This window comes from Ahaetulla prasina, chromosome 16 (assembly GCF_028640845.1).
Source record: "Ahaetulla prasina isolate Xishuangbanna chromosome 16, ASM2864084v1, whole genome shotgun sequence".
Classification (NCBI taxonomy): domain Eukaryota; kingdom Metazoa; phylum Chordata; class Lepidosauria; order Squamata; family Colubridae; genus Ahaetulla; species Ahaetulla prasina.
The window spans coordinates 4,716,899-4,735,624 of NC_080554.1; the positions used below are offsets into that span (position 1 = coordinate 4,716,899).

The following is an 18,726-nucleotide window of genomic DNA, read 5'->3' on the forward strand; positions in this document are numbered from 1 at the left end:
AAACTGCCAAAGGCCCTTCCTGGCAGACATCCAGAAGCCACAAAAACAAAGATGTAGACGAAGCAGAAGACAAAGCAACCAACGTTATTTTCCGGCAAAGCTGAAAAGCCGGTGCTGGTCTGTTTTAAGCCTTATGGGAGGGGCCAATCATCTCTTGGCCTTACTCCCGAGTCGTCCTCTCTGCTTGAGCTGCTCTTCTGGCACCTCTTCTCATGCGTGCATAGGAACAGGCTCCTCCTGTTCCTCTGCCTCACTACTATCAGGCTCTGGAGGCTCTGGAGTCCGCACCTCATTCCCCGATGGCCCTGGCCCCACCTCAGCCTCATCGCTGTCTGACTCCATTTGCCAGCTCCATAGGCTGCTGATGGACCACAACACCTTCAGCCCCCTAATCATCTTCGTTGCTCTTCTCTGCACTTCTTTCGAGAGTCTCCACATCTCCTTTGGAGACTGCCGATGCCAGCCAGGAAGCAAACCAGTCTGGTCCCTGGTTATTTTTAGGCAGAAGTTGGGAAACCTCCCCCCCCCCACACACACACACCACTTGTCCCATTCTTCCACATCTCTTCACCACCTTGCCTTAGCATTGCCGACGCCGCAGCGGATAATAAGACAGACAGCCAAACATACATACCATATTGTAAAACGAAAAAGCACATTTTTTGACAAGACGTGTCCAAGTTGCGTTTTGTTAGCGGCTTCGCAAAGAATAGAGTGGTGGTTGTTTGGTGTGTTTGTTTTTTTTTAAAGCTCTTTTTTCGTTGTTTTTGGCTCCCTCCCCTTTTCTTCCGTTTCCCCCCGACAAGCTTTCTTGAGATACCTTTTTCCTTTTTGTGTGTGTTTTGTTTGTTGATTTGGAAAATATAATGGGGGAAGAGTATCAATTATCGGGGCGATACAAACAGCCGTCTTTTCCTTCCCTCCCCACTCCCTCCTTCCTACCCCACAACCCCCCCTTTTCTTCCTTTCTCTGCCAGGATATTCAATCCGGAGACACGTTGTCACAAGTTATTCATTCTGACAATTGTGTTTCCTTAGTGTTGTTGGGCAACAGAAACAAAGCCGGAACAAAATGTTTGGAGTGTAAAGGATAAAAGACGGTTAGAAACTGTATATTCCTCTCCTGTCTTCACAAATCATTAGATTTCCTCGGCGGTTTTGTTTCCCCACTCAGCCAGCCTGAGTTTCTGTTTTGTGCTTCTCATCTTCCCCCGCCACCCAAAATAATAATAATAATAATAAAAAAAAATCCCACGATGGGAATGGAAATTATTATCTGTAAACATTTGAAGAGCGAACAGGAATGATTTTCATAACTTTAAGTTCTACAAAGGGCGCCGCGTAATCTCTTCGACGCTTGGCACGGAGAGGAACGCTCCGTTTCATCTGATTTGAGTCTCTCCCGGCAGATGTAAAATGTTCCTTTTGGCGGAATGTCTCAAGCACACCAAAGCGAGAAATAATAATAATAAATATATATATATATATATTACAGCGTAAAAGCCGAGCTGAGAAACTGAAAGCTCAGAGAAAGCCTATTCCAGAAAGCCTTCCCCCCACTTCCCGCCGCACTGCTAAACCGAAATCTAAATTTAAATGAATTTAAGTCTTAAATTAACCCCTGTAAATTGGGGCACGGGTTCAAAAACCGCAGTCTGCGGTTCTTACGACCATTGATCAAAGAAGCCGACGCGGCTGGGTTCACACACAACGCAAACTGCGTTGTAACGAGACCTTCGCCCTGTGGTGAGGAGGCGAGGTGGAGTAGAGGCAGTCCTCGACTTACGACCGCAGCAAGCAAGGCAGTTGTTGAGTGGGTTGCGTCCTGTTGTGTGAGCTTTTTTTCTGCCACGGCGGTTAAGCGAATCCCGAGGCTGTTAAGTGAGCCCGGTTTTACAACCTTTTGGGGGGGTTTTTTGGCCGCAGTTGAACAATGATGAAGTGAAGTTCGGTCGTTAAGCAAATCCTGAGGCCGTTAAGTGAGCAAACTGATTGCTCTCACTGGCAGTCGACCGCTGAGATTGTCCTTCACCTTAATCCTTCTTCATTTCAGGGTCTTTTTCCTCAACGTCTCAGCGGAAACCATTCTCGAACGCCTTTCCTACTCCATGGTGGATCCGATCAGCGGGGAAAGGTTAGTGGCTTGGCCTGACATTGCTAAGGTGTGTTTAGGAGTAGGGTGCGTGGAAGAACAACAACTTGCAGAATTGGCCGTGGCAATATTTGGGTGAGAAGCGGAAGGAAAAAACGGACAGGGGCAGGTAATCCTTGACTTACGACCACCATGGAGGCTTTTGAACGGTATGTAGACGTTTATCTCTTTGTGCTCCAATCGGCCATCCGCCAGCAGATTTGTTTTAAAGCTGGGTTATATAAAACACTTAAAAAGGGACCGCGGTGGCTTAGTGGGTAAGACGCTGAGCTTGTCGATCGAAAGGTCGGCAGTTCAGCGGTTCGAATCCCTAGCGCCGCGTAATGGGGTGAGCTCCCGTTACTTGTCCCAGCTTCTGCCAACCTAGCAGTTCAAAACCACGTAAAAAATGTGAGTAGAAAAAACAGAGACCACCTTTGGTGGGAAGGCAACAGCGTTCCGTGCGCCTTTGGTGTTGAGTCATGCCGGCCACATGACCACGGAGACGTCTTCGGACAGCGCTGGCTCTTCGGCTTTGAAACGGAGATGAGCACCGCCCCCTAGAGTCAGGAATGACTAGCACGTATGTGCGAGGGGACACCTTTACCTTTTTATAAAACACTTAATGCCCGCGGGGGACTTCGTGTCACGCCTTCGTTTCCCGCCACTTCTTTCCAGATACCATACGCTGTACAAACCAGCCATTACCAAGGAAGTCAACGACCGCCTGCTGATCAATCCAAAGGAGATGGAAGAAACCATCAAGAGCAAAATCGACCTGTATTTCAGGCTTTCTAGCAATCTGGAACGATATTTTGAAGACGCGATTTTTATCAATGGCGATCAAGACCCCCAAACGGTATTCGAGTACATAGAGAGTTACGCGATCAACCCACTGCCGGTCAAAGAGATCTGGAATCTGTAGTAGCTCAGCCTCTGTAATAAGGAAGCTGAAAGTTAACTCTCCATCTAAGAGCTGGGGGGAAAAAATAATAATGAGTAATTTGAAGTTTCCTTAATATGGAAATCCAAGCGAAGCCATCAAGAATTGGAAGTTCTTAAAACTCGAATAGTTTTAGTTTAGGTTTGTTTCTGATTTCTCTTCCTGTGTGGAAGGATGCCAAGTAGCTCTTTTCACACAACCCTCGTGTAATCCTGTTTTGTTTTTAAATAATGCTATTTGGAAGAGAGAGGGTGACTCTTTTGAAAAGGATACGTGTCCCCTCTCCTAAATAAAGTTGTGATCTGTTTATCCCTTTGTTTTTCCCACGTTTTTAAAAAAGTATTTGAATTGTTAAGTGGGAAGAAATTGGATGAAGCCTTCACTTTTGCTGTGTTTGCGGAAAATCTAATTTCTTTTTCAACTTGGTCACTTGGTTTGGTTTAAATTGTGCAGATAACATTATTAAAAGCTGCTTGAATCACAGACAATGGCCTTCCAGCCTTTTCCAGTTAATTTCCCCCACCCCGGTGAGTGTTGTGACCTAGGCCCAAGTAGTTATTACCAGACACAATCAGTCCTAAACAAACATATTTTATTAGAACAGCTGACAATTACTTCCTTCTCAGCTTAGTCCAAATTAAGTCCAAAACAAAGTCCTTCACAAAAAGTCCTTCGGCCTTATCACAAACCTTTGTCCTCTTTGGGCCAAAGGCTTTTCTTGGCAAAGCCCCACGAAGTTCAGAAACAAGAGATGCCGACTAGAAACAAATGTAGCTATGTTGCTTTCCTTACAAAGAGCCTTTGCTCCTTTAAATGTTATGGGAGGGGCCAAACATCTCCTGGCCTTACTTCCGAGTCGTCCTTTTTGCTTTAGTTGCTCTTGCCTTCTGGCAGGTCTTCGCATGCGTGAACTAGGTGTTGTGTCTCGTCCAATCTCACCTCAGCCGGGGTCTTCTTATCTGCTTCCGAACACGGAAGAAGAAATACCTCCAGCCCCCAGCCCTGGCTCCATGCCCAGACAGGCTGAAGAAGAAGAAATACCTCCAGCCCCCAGCTCTGGCTCCATGCCCAGGCAAACGGAGCAACTAGACCCCTCCCCCCCCTCCTCAGCATGTGAGCCTGAGGAAGGTTTATTACCAACAGCTGCCGACTGGAGTGACCCTCGCGTCAGAAGACTTGATAGGCAGAGGCAACAGAAGGAAGGGGGAGGGGCAGGCCTAGATAAGTGCTGAGTCATGGAGCCACACCTCATGGCCTATATAAAGGATCTGCTTTCTGGCATTCTCTGAGTCAGGCAAAGTCTAAACATATCTTGCTGAAGTCACTTTCTGGTCTCCTGCCTGCCTTGAGGACTTTGCTAGGACTTTGGCAGAGCTGCAGAGGCACACCTGATTCGGATTTCCCTGACTCAGCCGTCAGCGGAGGAGTGGGACACGACACTAGGAACAGGCTCCTCCTGTTCCTTTGCCTCTGCTGTCCGCCTCTGGAGGCTCCGGAGTCCCTGCATCGCTCCCAGATGGCCCTGGCCCCATTTCTGCCTCCGACGCAGAGCCCTCATCCGGGCCTTCCCTTGACTCCAGGACTGGCCCATTGTCCTCCCCAGCCTCTTCACTGTCCGACTCCGCTGCCACCTCCGCAGGCTCCTGGTGGACCACAATTCCCAACAAGGAAACCCAACAGCTCTCTGGCTGTTGAACAGGTGAGCTGCCTTGGCCATCCAATGTTGTCCAGGTAATCCTTGACTTATAACCCATTCATTTAGTGATCGCTACAACAGCGCTGGGAAAAACAACAACAACAGGGCCGCTTTTCACGCTTACGTTTTTTCACTACAGCATCTCCCAGGGTCACGGGATCAAAATTTGGACCGGCTCGTATTTATGACGGTTTGCATGCGATCCTCCCCCGCCGACAAGCAAAAGTCAGATTCACTTAACAACCGTGTTACTTGCCTAACAACTTGCAGCGATTGGCTTGACAACGGTGCCAAAAAAAAGAAGTCGTAAAATGTGGGGTGTGTGTGTGTGTGAGAGAGAGAGAGAGACTCGCTTCTCTCTTCGCAGTGGGAATTTGGGGCTCCATTGTGGGTCGTAAGTTGAGGACCGCCTATAATGCTGCCTAGGGAACGGTCGGATAAGAGGAAGCCTAGCCCAGAGCTGCATCACGAGGGGAGGAAGAATCTCAAAAAAAGGAATTTCTCCAATGCCTCAGGCTGCAAAAGAGACAGCGGGAGACCTATCCTTTCAAACCTGTCAGAATCTGCAGCAGGGTTAGAATAAGAAATTCTAGTAGAATTAGCTCACGTGGTTAGCGCTGCTAACGCTGGCACACGGACCCGGGAATCCTCAGTCTTCCTTTAGAGCCCGTGAGCTACTAAGACCCTTCCTAGCTCCATCGCCAGCCTGCCCCCAAAAAGGGCCCGGGGGGGGGGACACCTCAATCCCAAAGGGTTTCTAACCTTTCTGTTCTTTCCCGCCGGCTGCTGCTGACGCAAGCATTTGCTTTCTGCGGCCCGCTGGTGGTTAAGATACACCGCTGGGCCTAAATTGGACGGCTGGCTATTAATAATAAATAAAGGACTACATCTTGCTAATATCACCTGCATCGAGAGTCCCGCTACTAAATATTGATAAGGAAAACGTCTTTGGCCACGCATTTAAATACTGTTTGCGGCGCGCAAGGCAGGGAACAAGGGACGGCGACGGGCCTTTAATTAGACAGGTACATCTGCTTAATTAATTTAGCCGTAAAGCCTCGCTCTTCCCTCCCTCCCCTTTCTTTCATCTATATGCAACCCCATAATATTAGTTCCGCTCAGCTAAGTGCGCAGAAACCCAGCCAAATCTCCCGGCTTCATTGAAATGCAGTCGGTGCGTCTTTCCGCCCGAGTTTCGGGTCAACGGTTGACCCCCCAAGGGCGTCCGCTCAGCCTGAAGTGTAGGCCGTCTGGGTTAGGAGACCATGCTAATACTCGTGTAGGACTCTCCCTCGGAAAGCGCTAAAACAATTGACATTTAATTACCAGGGAGTGCTTGCCGGGGCCTTTGCATCCCCTTTGCATAGTTAAGAGAGAGAGAGAGACGCACACACACACGTTAGCGAAGGTTCAGCAGGCAAAGAAAAAAGGAATTAGGTTTTTATAATTGGACAACGACCTTTCCAAACCAATTTGGGACCCGCGACAGATTTGATTAGCATCTGATTGCGGCTAAGTAAGCACTGGCCAAGGAGATCAGGAGATAAATAGGATGGGGGCAACCACGACGAGTGCTTTGATTTGTCGTCGTCTGTCCCCACACCCGGGCTTTTTTTTTTCCTCTTCCAAAGTGGAATTTCCTAATTTTTGAGAATTGGTCCCCAATCCTGGGGTGTGTGTAAGGGAACAAAGCATCCAAGCACACCTCCCAGTGAGTCTTGGGGAGGAGTGGGGCTCTCTGGGGTCTGCTATTATAGCCTGTACCTTGATGAAGGTATCTTTTATGTACACTGAGAGCCTATGCACCAAAGACAAATTCCTTGTGTGTCCAATCACACTTGGCCAATAAAGAATTCTACTCTACTCTACTCTACTCTATTCTATGTACACTGAGAGCATATGCACCAGACAAATTCCTTGTGTGTCCAATCACACTTGGCCAATAAATTCTATTCTATTCTATTCTATTCTATTCTATTCTATTCTATTCTATTCTATTCTATTCTATGTACACTGAGAGCCTATGCACCAAAGACAAATTCCTTGTGTGTCCAATCACACTTGGCCAATAAAGAATTCTATTCTATTCTATCCTATCCTATTCTATTCTGTTATGTACACTGAGAGCCTATGCACCAAAGACAAATTCCTTGTGTATCCAATCACACTTGGCCAATAAAGAATTCTATTCTATTCTATTCTATTCTATTCTATTCTATTCTATTCTATTCTATTCTATTCTATGTACACTGAGAGCCTATGCACCAAAGACAAATTCCTTGTGTGTCCAATCACACTTGGCCAATAAAGAATTCTATTCTATTCTATTCTATCCTATCCTATCCTATTCTGTTATGTACACTGAGAGCCTATGCACCAAAGACAAATTCCTTGTGTATCCAATCACACTTGGCCAATAAAGAATTCTATTCTATTCTATTCTATTCTATATTCTATGCTATGCTATTCTGAATGTATCTTTTCTTTTATGTACACTAAGAGCCTATGCACCAAAGACAAATTCCTTGTGTGTCCAATCACACTTGGCCAATAAAGAATTCTATTCTATTCTATTCTATCCTATCCTATCCTATTCTATTCTGTTATGTACACTAAGAGCCTATGTACCAAAGACAAATTCCTTGTGTATCCAATCACACTTGGCCAATAAAGAATTCTATTCTATTCTATTCTATTCTATTCTATTCTATGATTCTTGATGAACGTCTTTTCTTTTATGTACACTGAGAGCAAATGCACCAAAGACAAATTCCTTGTGTGTCCAATCACACTTGGCCAATAAAGAATTCTACTCTATTCTATTCTATTCTTTTCTATTCTATTCTATTCTATTCATTACACCCCCAATTTCAGTTGCTAAGCGAGACATCGGTTAAGTGAATTTGGCTCCACTTCTTGCCACGGTTCTTAAGTGAATCACTGCAGGTCAGTACACGAGTCAAGACGGTTGTTGAGCGAACCTGGCTTTCCCCGTCAGGTCGCAAAACAGAATCACGCGAGACACCCCCACCCCCACCCCGATACCGCAACCGTCGTAAATACGAATGCAATTGCCAAGCGCCTGACTTTTGATCGCATGACTTGTTGGGGATGGATGGGGCGTGGAGGACCGATCGTTATTTTTTTCCCCAGTGTTTTGGGGAATTTCAGACGGTCACTAAATAAACGGTTGTAAGTTGAGGACTACCTGTAAAGTTAAAAGTGTGTGTGTGGGGGGAATCGCTTGAGAAAACGGTGGGAGATGTAATTACCATTAAAAAGCACCATTTTTAAGGGAAACAGAACCAAAACAATAAAGCAGGAGAACCACTGAAAAAAGGTTTTTTTATTCATTTTTCTTTTTTCGTGGAAAGTGTCAAAATTCCTCAGCGCTTGCCGTACCCGAGACCACCACCTACACAACATATATACAAGGCGTCCTACCCTATGTGGTGATCACACAACAGGAGAGTCAACATTTCGTTAACGCACCACACCGGCAAAGTTGCGCGTCGCTTTATTTACAAACGGTTTGACGTCACGTAGTGGCTGTGACAGTAGACAAAACACATTTTCAAACGATTTCACCCACGCACACAAACACACGCCAACGTTTATAGTCAAGTATCATCTTGAAAGGAAAAGAGGAACCCCTGGAAATTTTTCTTAACGCTGCTTTTGATTTGGATGGGGTAGAAACATCAACGCGTTCCTCAGGGCGAGAGTTTAATTTTCTGCCTTCGCTTTTCAAGCAACAGAGAAAAAAGTTCAACGAGAGACGGGAACCGGGTGAAAATTGTCTTTCTTTTTTTTTTTTCTTTAAAGAACCCCGAATTGCTCAGAACAAGGTCTGAGCTGGTGAGAATTTTCTAAACATGTTGGGTATGTGTGTGTGTGTGTTTGTATTCCCACAAACACACAGCGTGATAAACCGGGATTAACAAACGACATTTGAGGCGACGGTAGAAGAACGATTGACCGACTGCAGCCAAGGAAATTAAAAGTCGAAACACGGATGCTTTAAAAAAAAAAAAAAATTACAATCGCACGCAATTGGCTCATTTAAAATAATGGTTCGGAGGGCTATTTAGCTGCCAGGAAGTTTTTTTTTTTGGAGGAGGTCTCGCACAGGTTTGTCAATTTTTCTTCACTGACGACAGGCATGTGAGTTTTTTGTTGGTTTGTTTCCTGAAACGGTTCAAAAACCCTTTCGTTATCTGTACTCATTGAACTGGCAGGATGTCGGCAACCTGCGGCTCCAGAGCCGCATGCGGCTCTTTGGTCCCTCTGCTGTGGCTCCGTCAGGTAGATCCCACCACTGGCTGGCCCCGCCCCTCGTCCTCCCCTCCCAGTCACTCCTCACCTGGCCTGAGAAGGTAAGGGTGACGGCGGGGGGGATGAAGTGGCTGGGGCAGAGACAGAGAGATACAGAGAGAGAGGGAGAAAGAGAGACATAGCGAGATACAGAGAGAGAGGTGGGGGGAGAGGGAGGGAGATGTCAAAAGGGTTTAATGGTTCCTGCTGTTTTTTAACAACCGGTTCTCTGCCCTAATGCCCTGGGTAGGTGTGGCTGGGGGGTGTCATGTGACTGGTGGAAGTGAGTGACATCACATTGGCCACGCCCACCCAGGTTTTGTGGCTCTCGGTGTTTTTCTTTTCGGTGGGAAACGGGTCCAAATGGCTCTTTTGAGTGTTTCAGGTTGCAGACCCCCGCCTCAGGCGCTAACGAAGGAAAGTAGCAGAGCCCAGGTTGCACGCTGGCCGTCAAGGACTATCTACTCGATTGGACGATGATAGCATTGCTCCGATGCGTAGCATCCCTTGGTGGAACGAGACGGTCTTTGATTCCAGAACTTTAATGGTCAAAAACCCACCAAACGGCGACCTTGAATCTGAATAGAGTCCAGAAGCATTCCAAACAACGGCGGTGGTGCGGATTCAAGAAAAGACCTTTGCGTTTCCCGGAAAGAGGCTGAGCTTCTCTAGTTTAAATCTGCAGATTTTCAAGTCGGAGCGAGCTTTCGCGCAGCCCTAAACCCTGGGTGTTGCACTAGTGCTCCAAAACTCATCGTCTTTGAGTCATTCTCTAGAAAACGGGCGAGTCACAGAAAATGCAGGGCCCCTGCAGTAATCTCTTGATCCATTCAGGATCTGAAAATAAGAACAGATGTTGTTGGAAGGACGAAACAAGGGGAAAAGAGGGAGGGCGGGAAAGACACTTGAGATGCACCAGGGCAAACGGTCCTCAAGGTTTCAGCGAAAGTGAAGGAAGATTCTGACTGAGATGGTGTAGGGTTTCTGCCTGGGCAGGGGGTTGGACTAGAAGGCCTCCAAGGTCCCTTCCAACTCTGTTGTTATCTTATATTATATGAACCAATTGAATCGGTGATTGTTTGGACTGGGCAGAAGTAAGACTTGAATCCCAACAGAGGTTGGGATTCTTAATAACATTTAAAGGAAATAAACGTTGGCGTGCCACTTGCCCGGGGATCTGAAAATTCCCAAATTTCGCAGCCTCGGCAGGCCGTAAGACAAACTCACCTTCTGAAGTGGAATGGCGAGCGATGCTATCTCGGAGCAAGCACCTCCTGTAAACTAAACTCTGGCAGGCCCGATAGGTTAAAAAGCACCTGAAGCGAGAGAATTATGGGGGGGGGAGGGGAGAGAAGTGGCAATGATAATGGGCTCAGTTCACACAACAGAGCATAAACTTGTTCACCTGTTTCTAACCTGCGCCAATAGATTGAATTGGACGCTAATCAAACGAGCGGGTTGGCACCAGTAGCGGAACAAATGGGAAAACAAAATCTAATCCAGGGTTGGGAGGTGCGTTCTAAATTTCCAGGTGACTTGGTTTATATGTGGCTAAACTACAAAAACAAACACCGTATGAAGGGTGAACACAGCCAAAGGTGGCTTGTTCTAGAAACCTGAGCTTCAGGTGTTATGTAAACCATGATTTGATTAGCAGTTGGGTGCTGCAAATTCCAACTAAATGGAATAAATGAAAACTATGTAGCTGTAATCCTACGGAAATGTTCCGACCTAGGTGTTCCCAAGAGCATGAAGCAAACTCCTTGTTCTGGCAAAAAAACCCTTTTTATTAACTTACTGTGAATTCTTCTCATTCACATCCAGCAAAGTCTTTCAAGGGAGAATTTACAGTCTGGCTTGGAAAACTGCCAGACCGATATCTTTAAAACTTGGCAAGGAGTCTTGGAGAGTCAAGAACCACATTAAGCAAACTAATTGTCTCCTGGAAACCCCACTCCCCTTTCGCTCCTCTTTATTCCCTATGGGAGGGGCCATTCATCGTCCACCTGTGGCCTTTCTCCTGAGTCGACCCTTGTTCTTTAGCTGTTCCCTTCGTCTGGCAACTCTGTTCATGAGCACACTGGGAACAGGCTCCAGCTGTTCTTCTGCCCCAACGTGGAAATTAAAGCGGATGAGAAGTGAAAACATTTTCAAAGGGAAAACCAAGTCCAGCTTAGCTGAGCCTCTTCTTCAGACATCAAGTTGGCGGGGACGGAGGGGAGGGGGGATGAGGAAGAAACGTCCTAGGGAGCATTTAACGTACCTGAGCCAAATGTGTCCGTTGGAGCAAACTGCCTGTTTGGGGTCTGTGAAGGGCAGGATCTCTTTGCATAAACTGCAACGTTCCGGGAATGTCTGCTTGTTCATTTTCTTTAAAATATGCCCGATCAGCACCTGGGAAAACAGGAGAGACAGAAGCAGGAGGATGGGTTTATGAAGAGCTGGCCAAATCTGCTTAAAATAGAATTTAAGGTGATAAGAAAGGGGGAGGAGGAAAACTCCCACAGGTGCAGGTAATCCTTGATTTAGGGACCACAACTGAGCCCAAGATTTCCACTGCCAAGCAAGACCCATCACCCATCTCCTCCCACTCATGACTGTAACTTTGTTGCTTCCATCCTTACGATTTATACTGATATTGATTGGTTTCTGATTGCTTATTTGTTCCCTAAGATTATCATTAAGTGTTGTACCTTAGAATTCTTGATCTTTTCTTTTATGTACACTGAGAGCATATGCACCTAAGACAAATTCCTTGTGTGTCCAATCACACTTGGCCAATAAAATTCTATTCTATTCTATTCTACTCTACTCTATTCTATATTCTATATATATGACTGCTTATTTATACCCTATGAATATCATTAAATGTTGTACCTTAGAATTCTTGATCTTTTATGTACACTGAGAGCATATGCACCAAAGACAAATTCCTTGTGTGTCCAATCACACTTGGCCAATAAAAAATTCTATTCTATTCTATTCTATTCTATTCTATTCTATTCTATTCTATTCTATTCTATTCTATTCTATATTCTATATTCTATAATCTATATATATGATTGCTTATTTGTACCCTATGACTATCATTAAGTGTTGTACCTTAGAATTCTTGATGAACATATCTTTTCTTTTATGTACACTGAGAGCCTATGCACCAAAGACAAATTCCTTGTGTGTCCAATCACACTTGGCCAATAAAGAATTTTATTCTATTCTAAAGCCATCACAGCGTATGGCAAACCGTGAGCCAGTCAGGATATTTCTACACCCCCTCCCCAACAGTTCTGAGGTCAAGGTGCCCCTCACCCGCGCTGTCCTGTCCTCGTGGTTTTTATCAGAGGTCAAGAAATCGCAGACGCCCCTGGTGGGAATGCTGGTGTTCTCCGTAATCCACGTATGGAGGTAGACCTCACCCAACACCTGCTTCATATGTTCTCGCGTCAGGTGCATTTCGACCGCTTCCATCTGGGCCTGGATCTCCAGAACCTTCTCTTCTGTCTGCTGCTCCTGGGCCCTACCAGTCGAGGGGGCCGGCTGAGAGTCCTGGTTTTTGTGGGCCTCACTCGGACCCTGCCCACCCTGTTCTGAAGGCTGTTCCTCACTGCCACCTGTCTCAGAGGAATCTACTATTAAGACCTTGGTGTCCTCGTGCGTGGGCCTCCACAGGGCCTCCGAAGGAGGGGTCTGCAGCGACTGCGACAAAACCCGCAGGAGGAAGAGCTTAAAGCGCCAGAAGTACGTGGACCCCAAACGCTCGATCTTCTGATCCAGGGCGTCCTGCAGAAAGCGCGGGATCTGCTTCTCTTTCAAGATCTTCCAACGCACCAGATCGGTGAGGTCGACCTGCCTGTAAAGGTTCTGGACGGACGATTCCAGCAACTGGGCGGCGGCTTCCTCGCACGTCTTCAGGGTGACAAACTGAACCTGATAGGTTCTGGTGGTAGGGTGGAGCCCATTGGCCATGCCCTTGGTGGTGATGACGGCCAGGTAGGCGCCGCAGGGGCTGACGGCGATGCCGTGGCTGCGGACGGAGCCCAGCACGTCCGATAGCTTGATCAGCTGGTGCTCGAACCGGAGGGCGAGGTTGGTGAAGATGGGAATCAGCTGCCTGACCTTCCCATCCACGGAACACGTGTAGACGGTGCCGTTCTGCTTGTCGGCGGTCATGGAGACGATGGGCAGGGAGTGGAGTCCGGTCACGTGGGAGTTATGGACGTTCAAGCCTGCTTTGGATATCAAGAGGAGGCACCAAAAGAGGTAACACCCCCTTGCCGCCACCACGAGGCTGCAGCTACATTTCTGGTAGGGGTGATAGAGCGGGATGTTTTTGATATTCTGCACGGGCAAGTGATCCACTTCCTGCCACAGGACCACTGGCTGTCTCAAGGTGAAGTAACCTTTGACCGCTTTGAGGTTGACCGGGAGGATCTTCACCGGCCCGAAAGCGCTGCCCACGATCAGCCCGCTCATTTTCCTGTTGCTGTGCTCGTACTCCCACCAGGCCAAGACGCTGGGGGAAGCGATGCCCGACTCGATGGTATTACAAGACGAGATGGATTCTTTGCCGAGGAAAGGAAGTTGGCACTGCCAGACGGCGATGTTCCCGTTTTCAAAGATCACGGCCAAAAGGACGCTGCTCACGTCCCGGCACTCGTTGTTATGCTTCACCTGTTGGATGGTGCAAATGCCGGACCATTCCATGCGGACCGGAGTCTGCATGCTGTGTCTCCTCTGGAATTCAGCGAAGTTCCCCAAATCTTCTTGCGAAGCTTCCTGCGTCTTACAGAGTTTGTAGCTGTTTTCGTACAGGCACTCTCCGTAGAGTTCGGTCAAGTCAACCAACTGCACCCACTGAAACCTGTTCAGGTTAGCGTGGATGGTCAGTCGATTGTCCATGGTCAACGCGGCTAAGAGACACCGGCCGTTGGCGTCACAGCCCAGAGGAGACCAGCTGCAGTATCTGAAGCCTCGCATGGAGGACAGCGATTTCCCTTCGGGATTGAAGACTCTGTCTAAGGTGAAGGTCTGGCTGACGACCGGATCGTTGGAATTCGCGAACTTGTGTTTGCATTCAGCGACTTCCATTTTGGAGCCAACCTGTGGGAAAAGGGAGAACAGGTTTTTTACAATGCATTCAAAATGATAAAAGCGGTTCCCCCCCACCACACCTCCAGCATGTGACTTGCTAAGTATTGATCGCAGTACATGATAATAATAATAATATCAGAGTTGGAAGGGACCTTCTAGTCCAACCCCCTGCCCAGGCAGGAAACTCTACACCATTTCAGACAAATGGCTATCCAACATTTTCTTAAAAATTTCCAGTGTTGGAGCATTCACAACTTCTGCAGGCAAGTTGTTCCACTGATTGATTGTTCTCACTGTCAGGAAATTTCTCCTTAGTTCTAAGTTGCTTCTCTCCTTGATTAGTTTCCACCCGTTGCTTCTTGTTCTAGGTGCTTGGAGAATAGTTTGACTTCCTCTTCTTTGTAGCAACCCCTGAGATATTGGAAGATATTGATGAAGCAAGCTACAGCCAATGAGTCTGAAACGCTAAAAAAGACAACAGCATCTAAGTACTTATTTACTTATATATTTTTATAACATGTGATGTGGACAGGCTCAACCCCAGTTGGAACTCAGAAACTCTACGCATCCCAGATCAAACCAAGATCCAAAAAACCGACGAGAGCGTTTCTGGAAGCCTGGCAATGAGACAAAATCAGCGATCAACAAGCACATCAACACACCACTCCAAAGTTACAATCCAAAAGACCAAAAGGAAACGAGAAGACCAAACCGCTTCCTCACCAGCAGCCAACACTGGGATGAACAGAGATAAACACCAAGATAACATTAGGCCAGCAATCAAGAAGCAAACAATACCCCGATCAAGGAACTGGCAAACAAGTTGATGCTACATATTTTCATATTTGGTGGACTTGCAAGAAAATCAAGGCCTTTTGGATAAGAATTTGGTGGATTATTCAAAATGTCCTGAAGAAGAAGATAAAAGTTCCTGCCGTAATTTTTCCTTTTGGGAATTATAACGGATTGTACAGTGACTGAGATTAAATTGATTTTGAACTTAATAACAGCAGCAAGGCTGTTGTGATTGGACAATATTGGAAGAAAAAAGAGTTACCTACAATGGAAGAATGGATATTCAAAGTTACTAACTTGGCTGAGATGGCAAAAAATCTCAGCCTTTTTGAAAGGCAATATGCAGGAAAGATATTTAATTGAATGGAAAAAAATGGATTGATTATTTACAAAACAGATATCAGATTAAGAGATATCAGATTGCCTTTGAATAATTAGGATGTATTATTTTATATAATGGAGGGGGGGGTTTAGGAAATGAAAAGATTTGGATGAGGTTAATTGGATTAGAAGGGAAAATTTTATTCTATGTTTGATTTATGTATAAGAATACCTTGTGATTGACCCGGGAAGCCGGGGGGGGGCATGAAGGAAGGGAAAGGGTTTTGGGGGAAATGTTTTTGTTTGTTAAAACTTTTTCAATAAAAAAAAAGAAACTGGCAAACAAGCTAACGATGAGTTAACAGCCCACACAACAAACCACCATGACCGCCTGCGCCACGACTGACATGGCAAGCCACTAGAACAGAGGCCTTCAAACTTGGCGGATTTAAGACTCGTGGACTTCAACTCCCAGAATAGCATAATAGCATAGAAAAAGCTATGCTGGCTGGAGGATTCTGGCAGCTGGAAGTCCGCAAGTCTTAAAGCTGCCAAGTTTGAGGACCCCTGCACCAGAACATAAAATGAGACCAATCCCTGCACCACTCCCTTCTAGTACTGATGATGTTCCTTAGTTGGGTGGATGAACTGTCTGCAAGAAAACCACCAAGCTCAAGAGAGCAACCCGGGATACCTCATTTCAACCCCGAGCTACAACTATTCTCTTCTACCGCTACCCAGGATAAGTGTGCCCACCACCTTCATGCAGCCTCGGGCTTTCCAGCCAAAGAACATAACCACAGCAGTCCAAAAGCAGCTTCACCCTTGAATTTGGTGCCCTGGCTACTTTTTCCACAGCGGTGGGGCCCTTGACTCCAACTCCCATAATCCCCCAACTGGCTAGGAAGCCAGGGAAGCCAGTGTCCGAGAGGAGGGGGGGGGAAAGAAAGAGGAGCAGGAAAGAAAAAAAGAAGAGGAGGAAATAAGAAAAGGAGGAAAAAGAGAAGGAGAGGAGGAGGAGGAAGAGGAAAAGAAAAGGAGGAAGAGGAGGGGGAAAAAGGAAGAAAAGAGGAGGAGGAAGAGGAGGAAAGAAAAAGGAAGAAAAGGAGGAAGAGGAGGGAAAAAGGAAGGAGAAAAGCAGGAGGAAGAGGAGGAGGAGAGGAGGAAGAAAGGAGGAGGAGGAAAGAAAAGGAGGAAGAGGAGGGGAAAAAGGAAGAAGAAAAGGAAGAGGAGAGGAAGAGAAAGAGAAGAAAAGGAAGAAAGGAAAAGGAAAGAAAAAGGAAGAAAAGGAGGAAGAGGAGGAAAAGGAAGAAGAAGGAAGAGGAGAGGAAGAGAGAGAAGAAAAGGAGAAAGAGGAGGAAAAAGGAGGAAGAGGAGGGAAAAGGAAGAAGAAAAGGAAGAGGAGAGGAAGAAGAAAAGGAAGAGGAAAGGAAAAGGAAAGAAAAAGGAAGAAAAGGAGGAAGAGGAGGGAAAAAAGGAAGAAGAAAAGGAAGAGGAGAGGAGGAAGAGAAGGAAAGGAAGAAGAAAAGGAGGAAAAGAAAAGGAAGAAAAGGAGGAAAAGGAAGAAGAAAAGGAAGAGGAGAGGAGGAAGAGAAAGAAAGGAAGAAGAAAAGGAGGAAAAGAAAAGGAAGAAAAGGAGGAAGAGGAGGAAAAGAAAAGGAAGAAGAAAAGGAGGAAAGAAAAACGAAGTGAAGGAAAGGAAGAAAGAAGAGAAGGAGAAGGAGAAGGAAAGGAGGAGAAGCCCACCTAGGCCTTCCCTCCCCCTCCCTCCGCTCCACCCAGTGGCGGGGAGTTCCCCGGGCCCACCTTGAGGTGACAGGCGGCGTTGGGGGCCGGCACGGCCGTGCGATGGATGACGAGATCGCCGCCTCCTCCGCGGACGTCGCTCAGCTGCTCGAGGACGGCCACGCTGCGGGCGGTGCTGACCGACACCCGGTGGTCCTCGGACCAGGCAAGGGGCTCCGAGCCGCTCACGCTGTGCTGCAGCCGCACCGCCGGATCGCGCCGCACCGCCGTCACCCGGAACCCGGCGCGGCTGCTGCTGGGGCCCGGCCTGCCCTCCTCCTCCTCCTCGTCCTCTTTTCCCGGCTCTTCGGCCCCGTCGGGCGGCGGCGGCGACGGCGATGGAGACGCCGCCGTGCCGTCCGCCGGGCTCTGTTCTTCCGCCGCCGCCGCCATCTTGCCGCCGGCTTGCAGCGCGCACGCGCCGCGCGCGCCGCCTCGAGAAAGGACCCCTCTTCCCCGGGGGACGGTGGGGGGGAAAGAAAGTCCCGAAGCGTGTCTATCCCACTGCCTGCGTGCAAAGCAACTCTTCTGTCTTTTAACAAAAAAAAGAAAGAGTCTTCCAGTCTAAGCAGGAGAGAAAGCACATATATCATTCCAGACAAATGGCTGTCCAGTCCCTTCTTTAAAAAAAAAAATTCCTCCCACCCTTTCCAGCTCATTCAAAGTGGGTTGGTTTGGGTTATCCACTAAGGCAATCCACTAGCCGCCTATACAAGGTTGGTGGGGGGGCTGTCCTACCCCGGGCAATGTTCCCACATGGTTGCAAGCATGGATTGACTGCAAGTTTGCAAACCAGAGATTTATTATTATTATTACAATTATTATTATTATTTTTTTAAAAAAATTCCAGTTACATTCCTAGCTTTGCTCTCCCGTTAGAAGAAGCCTCTTTGCAAACTTGGGAATCGAACCTCCCCGTGCAGGAATTGTCTACCGGAGCTGGATTCGCCTAGCATGGCTTCAGACGAAGGGCTGCTTATTAATGTCAGCACTTTGCCTCTGCCCGGGTCCCACCGCTTCCCTGCGGGACAGAGGGCCCCCAACCCACAATGGGGCCGCCGTGGGAAAAAGGTAGGCTCGCTGCCGCTGGCATTTGGGGAGGGGGGGGCGGTCGCGCGCGAAGAATAGAATAGAATAGAATGTGGAAGGGAAGGGGAGAGGAGAGGGGAGGGGAGGGGAAGAGAAGAGAATGTGGAAGGGAAGGGGAGAGGAGAGGAGAAGAGAAGAGAATAGAATAGAATTTTTATTGGCCAAGTGTGATTGGACACACAAGGAATTTGTCTTGGTGCATATGCTCTCAGTGTACATAAAAGAAAAGATACCTTCATCAAGGTACAACATTTACAACACAATTGATGATCAATATATCAATATAAATCATAAAGATTGCCAGCAACAAGTTATAGTCATACAGTCATAAGTGGAAAGAGATTGGTGATGGGAACTATGAAACGATTAATAGTTAATAGAGAAGAGAAAGTAGAATAGAATAGAATGTGGAAGGGAAGAGGAGAAGAGAAGAGAAGAAAGAGAAAAGGCAAAGCAAGAGAAAGAAGTCAAGTTGAGAGGAGAGGAGAGAAGAGAGAAAGTAGAATAGAATAGAATAGAATGTGGAAGGGAAGGGGAGAGGAGAAGAGAATGTGGAAGGGA

At 47.1% G+C, this 18,726-nt stretch overlaps 3 protein-coding genes across 6 annotated transcripts in view; 2 read left to right on the forward strand and 1 right to left on the reverse strand.

The window, feature by feature from the left end:
* The window catches only part of AK8 (adenylate kinase 8), a 68,385-nt gene extending 62,035 nt beyond the window's left edge, over nt 1-6,350 (forward strand). Inside the window, exons 12-15 of one of the 2 annotated variants that reach the window (XM_058159531.1) lie at nt 2,054-2,134; nt 2,810-2,990; nt 3,969-3,989; nt 4,518-6,350. In XM_058159531.1, the coding sequence (XP_058015514.1) occupies nt 2,054-2,134; nt 2,810-2,990; nt 3,969-3,989 (283 nt within the window). In that variant the 3' untranslated portion in view covers nt 4,518-6,350. Of the gene's footprint in view, nt 1-2,053; nt 2,135-2,809 lie in introns of both variants that reach the window. The other variant, XM_058159530.1, reaches the window with a different exon arrangement.
* A 1,527-nt stretch (nt 6,351-7,877) lies between these two features.
* On the reverse strand, nt 7,878-17,496 carry GTF3C4 (general transcription factor IIIC subunit 4). 2 transcript variants are annotated; one of them, XM_058159429.1, is made up of 5 exons: nt 17,098-17,496; nt 12,501-14,184; nt 11,348-11,478; nt 10,312-10,400; nt 7,878-9,921 (listed from the first exon to the last, which is right to left on the reverse strand). In XM_058159429.1, exons 1-4 carry the CDS (start codon nt 17,467-17,469, stop codon nt 10,338-10,340), a joined length of 2,250 nt encoding a protein of 749 aa, XP_058015412.1. In that variant the 5' UTR covers nt 17,470-17,496; the 3' UTR covers nt 7,878-9,921; nt 10,312-10,337. The 2 variants fall into 2 exon arrangements, with proteins under 2 accessions (XP_058015412.1, XP_058015411.1); XM_058159428.1 differs by having other exon boundaries at nt 7,890-9,921; nt 12,394-14,184.
* Nucleotides 17,497-17,824: 328 nt separating this feature from the next.
* The window catches only part of DDX31 (DEAD-box helicase 31), a 58,258-nt gene continuing 57,356 nt past the window's right edge, over nt 17,825-18,726 (forward strand). For both annotated transcript variants that reach the window (XM_058159458.1, XM_058159457.1), the window contains exon 1: nt 17,825-18,147. In XM_058159458.1, coding sequence (XP_058015441.1) covers nt 18,031-18,147 — 117 coding nt within the window. In that variant the 5' untranslated portion in view covers nt 17,825-18,030. The remainder of the gene's footprint in view (nt 18,148-18,726) is intronic.